The sequence below is a fragment of the Berghia stephanieae genome, chromosome 3, assembly GCF_034508935.2.
Source record: "Berghia stephanieae isolate SIO BIC M18660-M18661 chromosome 3, UCSD_Bste_1.3, whole genome shotgun sequence".
NCBI lineage: Eukaryota > Metazoa > Mollusca > Gastropoda > Nudibranchia > Aeolidiidae > Berghia > Berghia stephanieae.
Window position 1 is genome coordinate 70107863 of NC_088362.1, and position 6776 is coordinate 70114638.

At 33.3% G+C, this 6776-nt stretch overlaps 1 protein-coding gene across 1 annotated transcript in view; it reads left to right on the forward strand.

The window, feature by feature from the left end:
• LOC144969635 (uncharacterized) overlaps positions 1 to 3578 on the forward strand; it is a 7239-nt gene extending 3661 nt beyond the window's left edge. The window contains exons 3-4 of the mRNA XM_078908778.1: positions 827 to 935; positions 2487 to 3578. Of these exons, the coding sequence (XP_078764904.1) occupies positions 827 to 935; positions 2487 to 2787 (410 nt within the window). The 3' untranslated portion in view covers positions 2788 to 3578. The remainder of the gene's footprint in view (positions 1 to 826; positions 936 to 2486) is intronic.
• Positions 3579 to 6776: the final 3198 nt, after the last annotated feature.

Genomic DNA, 6776 nt, shown 5'->3' on the forward strand with positions numbered 1-6776 from the left:
AAGTCCAGATTCCATGTTTCATTTCTTACTGCTTTATTTGTTGTGATAAATTTCAAATCCAAATCAAATAGCATGGTCATAATTCAATCATTTTCATAAATTCCAAATCCGTAAAATCAATCCAAATGTAAATTCATTTTGTCTATGTAACCATTTTCAATATGCGTGGAATATTTCTAAGTCCGTAAAAGCAATTAAATGATGGTGAGCACAAAAGGTTTAAAGTGTGCAGCTCATAGTCAAGTCGAATAGAATCACATGTAGAACAGAAACACTCTGTTTTGAACCCTAACGTAAAACTATCCCACAATTCTTTCTGACCACTCCTATTTTTTTTTACATCCCAAATTAATATTCAAAACCTGCCTCTTTCAAGTAATAGCGAATCATACACAACTTGTATATTAAAAACAACAAGAATTTCTCGAATATTAATATCGAACCCCGCCTCTTATGACATAAAAGTACTTTGAAAAAATGACCGCATTTTATGTATAACAACCAAATATAGCATCAATCTGTTGCTGATATCCGCTGAGTTTTTTACGTATCCCCTGAGTTGCAACGACCGTGTTTTGTGGACACAACCGAGAATAAATGCAATCTCCTGCAGCTACCCCCACGGTTCTTTTTCTAATATTTGACGTGTTTTATTGTCATGTTTTTATCAAAACTCTTGCGTAAATTTCTTGCATAAGCTTACTCTCTTACAATAGTATCATACCACAAGACAAAGCAGCACGTTATAGGCAGACTTTTACGAATATAGACATTGGTACATGAATCAGAAAAATAAAAACAAAACAATTTTTAAAATTATTTTCAGGACAAGAGAAGTACCGAAGTATGACGTCATCATACTATCGAGGAGTCCACGGGTGTCTATTGGTGTTTGACGTCACTAGAGAGGAGACATTCTTGAATATTGTGTCCTGGTAAGTGATATAAGCAACATTTAAACGTCTTTCCCAATGGGTTTTTTTTTAACTAAACGAAAAAAATATAATTACGCCAAACAGGCGTCATATATTGTCCTACATGTTAAGAGTTGCGGTTGGTAAGGGACCCGTTGTAAAGAGCTTTGAGCACGTATATTGAAAATTGCGCTATATATAAAAGCTCATGTTGTGTGGGTGTGTGTGTGTGTGTGTGTGTTACTGAACACGGATTACGAATCCAATAAAAGAGGACATCCCTTTCTGAAATGGCGAAAAATAATATACTATCATATTGTGAAGGGGAGTGGATGTGGTGGTTGTAAATTATGGTGATGTTGATAGTTTTAAGGGTAATGCCGATTTTGTTGGTGGTCATAACGGTACAACCGTCCATTCTATCCTTGTATTTAATGCAGTGTCAAAATGGTTGATAAAGTTTTTGATATTGACGATGGATGATGGTACTGATTGTGATGATGATGATGATGATGATGATGATCATCATCATCATCATCATTATCACAATCATTATCATCATTAGCAGCAACTTCACCATTTTATCCACCTCCTTTTCCTCCTCCTCGTCCTTCTCATAATCATCATCATCAATATCATCATCATCATCATCATCATCATCATCATCATCATCATCATCATCACAATCATTATCATCATTAGCAGCAACTTCACCATTTTATCCACCTCCTTTTCCTCCTCCCCGTCCTTCTCATAATCATCATCATCAATATCATCATCATCATCATCATCATCATCATCATCATCACAATCATTATCATTATTAGCAGCAACTTCACCATTTTATCCACCTCCTTTTCCTCCTCCCCGTCCTCCTCATAATCATCATCATCATACAATATCATCATCATCATCATCATCATCATCATCATCATCATCATCATCATCACAATCATTATCATTATTAGCAGCAACTTCACCATTTTATCCACCTCCTTTTCCTCCTCCTCGTCCTTCTCATAATCATCATCATCAATATCATCATCATCATCATCATCATCATCATCATCATCATCATCATCATCATCATCATCATCATCATCATCATCACAATCATCATCATCATCATCATCATCATCATCATCATCATCATCATCATCATCATCATCACAATCATCATCAGCAGCAACATCACCATCTTCCTCCCCTTCCTCCTTCTCCTCCTCCCTCCTCATCCTCATCATCATCATCATAATCATCATCATCATCGCCACTACTACTACTACTACTACTACTACTACTACTACTACTACTACTACTACTACTACTACTACTACTGCTGCTGCTGCTGCTGCTGCTGCTACTACTACTACTACTACTACTACTTGTACTACTACTACTACTACTACTACTACTTCTACTACTACTACTACTACTACTACTACTACTACTACTACTACTACTACTACTACTACTACTACTACCACTACTGCCACTACTACAATTATTGCTACTACTATGGATACTATCATTATTTTCATTATCCTTATTTTCCTTCTTTTTTTTTTTCAGGTATCAAGATTTAGACAAATATACTGGTGATCAGTTTGTGGCTTCAATCTTGGTCGGAACTACATCACATCCGGGTCAACGGGTCGTTTCCGCCGAGAGAGCGTTCAAAATGGCAGAAAATTTGAACATGACGTACTTGGAAACAGACACGGACGATGACCTGATGACCATCGCTATCGTTCAGAGACTACTGGACACCATTATAAGAAACGGTTTCATGAAGTCTTCCAACTCTGTCATTATAGTGCCTTCTCACGACACTCAGCCCCTTCGTAAAAATGCAGTGAAGTGTTCCTGTTGACACTGTTAAACATTTTCATTTGGAATCTTGGAATTTCAAATACTGTGTTTATTTGTTACAACAGACAAATCAATGCACAATGTCAATTGGATAAGTATGTGGTTCTACATACACTGTCATGTGACGAATCCAGAAGGCTGTTTCAAACTCCTGTACAAGAGAAGAGCACGAGTTTAACAAATAATTTGATGAATATGAGCTGGAATGTTATGGAAAGCTAGCCTGGCATCAACTCTTGAGTGTTCTCAGGAAATATTTTTAATGTCATTGAAATAGAATGATTCTTCAGTATTTTTTTTTCAAATGATATTGAACACTCAACAAATATTGAATATCGACATCGCACAAAACGTGAAAAACCCAAGCAATTCTGGTTTTCTCTTGCAAAAGGCGATCGGAAAGATTGATCTAATTAGATCTTGATTAGATAATGGCGAAAAAAAAGACTTCATCCTTTGATGCTTTGGCCATTGTCTCACTCAGATACTTACTACCAAATTTGGTTATAAACCAGACCGCTGGTAAGATTGATGTGAATCTTATGGATATTTAGGATTTGCTATTTGTGTATCATAATTCCTTTAATGTCAATATTGTTTCATAATCAATACCGCTGTACCCAGTTTTATTGGGAAATATTATCACCCAATGCCATAAAGTCACGGACATGTACATGAATCTGGACAAAATAATGACTGAATAAATGAATAGCATGCTGACTGACTAGACGCACATATATCCAATTGATAGTTACATTGTTGCAGAATGATTCTCCGGAAACTTCATCCTGATGCAGCAAAGCTTTTTTTTTAGGGTGGGTTGGGGGGGGGGGGGAGGGGGGGAGACATCTCAAGATCATTAACATTCTCAAAAATTTTAAAACTTATAATTGAGCATTACCAGATTAGTAATTTCCTTTTTAAACAAACAGATTATGCTAGACGTGAAACCAGTATAATGTCTATAAAATATTACTGTATGTTATAAAATTATGCTATTTAAGAAAAGGATTTACTACAAAATAATCATCAAAGAATGACCTTCTTTGGTGCTGCATTTACCAATGTCTTTCAAATGACTCAATAGTGTACTCTTAAAGGGTATATATCATATCGAGGGGTCCGACTCGAACCGTGTAAGTGCGAGAGAGGTGCTTTTGAGAAAATAAATATATGTATAAATAAAACAATAAATATATTAATCAATTATTTTATTTATTTATAATTACTCAAATCAATAAATAAATACATAAATCATAGTACGGCTTCTGCAATAACACTTAACATATTATGTGTTACGATCACATGACTATTCGGCTAATCTCGCCAAACAACGGGATTGTGGTTAGTCTCTGTTGGTAGGGGAGGGGTTGGACTTAATATAAGCTTTAAAAACAACTAAAAAACATATACATAGCGCTTGCACGGTTAGAGTCGTTATATCCCATCCTAGTTCAAACTCCATTTATCAAGTGAGCAATTTTAGATATGTAAAGTACAGTCCAATTGAAAGATGCGTTGATAATGGAGATGATAATATTATACACTTACCCTCTGTAATATACGGAAACCCATTGACTGATTTGTGGCATTGAAATTATTTGATTACACGGCCACTATATTTGTGACCCATTGCGTCAATCAGGTATTATATCGGAATGGACTAGATGATGGAAATTGAGTTTAAAGTCAAAATGGCCAGAAGTGTGAATATTAATTAAAAAAGGTTTTTCGTTCACTCGCTGATAAACTGTATTTCGTTTCCTCGATATTACATCTAAATTTACTTCGCCCCATTTTTAGATAGACTTTAATTTCAATTATCTAAATATCCCAAACTTAATACCATTTTGATGTAACGGGTCATATATAATATATATATTATATATATATATATATATATATATATATATATGCATAACAATTTGACGTTAAATGACTACATATCCATGTGTTTCTTTAGCTTGAGTTGTACACGAGAGATGATTGTGGCATCATTTAATTTATTTTATTTGTCAATAGATGTTTACTCGATTAGGCGAATTTATGTTTATTATTTGCTTGTGCGCTTCAATGTGTATTTTGTCCAGCAATGTAAGATCATGAATTTGTATAGGATTGTGAATATGTATGAAAGCTAGCAATTTATGACGTCCATAAGATATTACAGCTAATTGAATGAGTCATTGACGTTCATTGCAAGATATATATATATATATATATATATATATATTATATATATATATATAATAATATATATATATATATATATATATATTAATTTATTTATTTATCTATTCTTTTTTTTATCTGAGAGATAACCCAATCACTTATTACAACAATATTGATAAACCCAAAACATCTTTTGTTATTCCAAATAGGGAAATGTGTCATTAGAGCCTATAATGCATGGGAATATATATTGAATAACCAAGGGCAATTTTTAAATCAACAGAACTGCAAAACTTTTAAACAATGTTAAATATGAAAAGAAAAATGCCTCTGTGAACAGATAAGAAGTAATACAAATTAAATAATCGATCCCCGATATAAGTATGATCAAATTTCAATACGCATGGTATTTAAAGATCAATTTGCCTAAATAAACGATTGCGCTATATTATATCAATAACCTATAATGCGTCAACTGGAGTAAAACACCGAAAGGTGAATTAGGCGCATCTAACAAAACTGAACAAAGACAACAGGGCGGTATGACGCTGAATCTTATATTATGCAAAAATTGTAAAAATGCTTTGAGCTTGTTTGATCAATTAATCATTCAACGACTGCGTGGCTAAAAACAAGATATTAGCAAAGATCAAAGAGGAATAATGCGTGCAGCTTAGTGGTCCCGTGGTATGACAGTGGTCTTCAGACCTGTAGATAAGGTACGAATCCCGCTGTGGGCGACACTAAGTTGAGCCCTTGGAGAAAGCTCTTTTGTTAACATTCTCTCACCGTACTGACTTAAAAGTAACAACGACCCAAAGAACACAAGTTGCGTTGCTCTGCTTCGGAAACCGGGAAAATTTTGACGCAACAAAAATCAGTACTTCGTGTGACCACCACGATTTTCAATCCTATCTCGGACAAGTCTTCCCAGAGAGTTTATCAAGAGGTTCATGTCATTTTCTGTTGCGCATTCCATTCTGCTTCAACAATGCCCAAAATCTCGTAAACATTCCTTGCTTAATACTTTTGTTCCCTGGTAGGTGTTTTGAGGGGATCTCAGAGGTGCTCAATAAGATTGGGGTCTGGATTTACAGCTGGCCTCTCAAATACCAAGGTCATATTCTCAATTAGTTGAGGTTGCACAGAAGGCTTTTTCGCTCCGAGTCCAGCAGTTGGAAATCTTTCTAACATTGTCCAACGTAAAATGTTGTTTTACACAGCGATGTCAGTGGCATAAGAGAAGGGTTGATTGTGAGCAAATGTTTTAATGATTGTCCCTGTAACATTCGTTATTATTCTTTCTTTGCGTCATTTCCAAAGACGAAATATCAAGATGTTTTACAAAACTTGTCACCATCCCCGCTATGATTGACAGATAGCAATATTGCTAAGCAAGCATGTGGTTTAATACATGCTCTCTTATGTCAATTATTGTGCAATCGTTGAATAAAATTATTATTCCACAGGTTCAAAACAATATTCAACAATTGTGTTTTTATTAAGAAGTTATAGGCTTTTCCAAGATTATTATTATTATTATTATTATTATCATTATTATTTATTATTATTATTATTATTATCATAGAATTATTATTATCATTATCACTAATTTATTATTATTATTTATTATTTATTATTATTATTATTATTATTATTATTATTATTATTATTATTATTATTATTATTATTATTATTATTATTATTTTATTATTATTATTATTATTATTATTATTATTATTATTATTATTATTATTATTATTATTAATATTATTATTTTTATTTATTATATTGTTATTATTATTATTATTATTATTA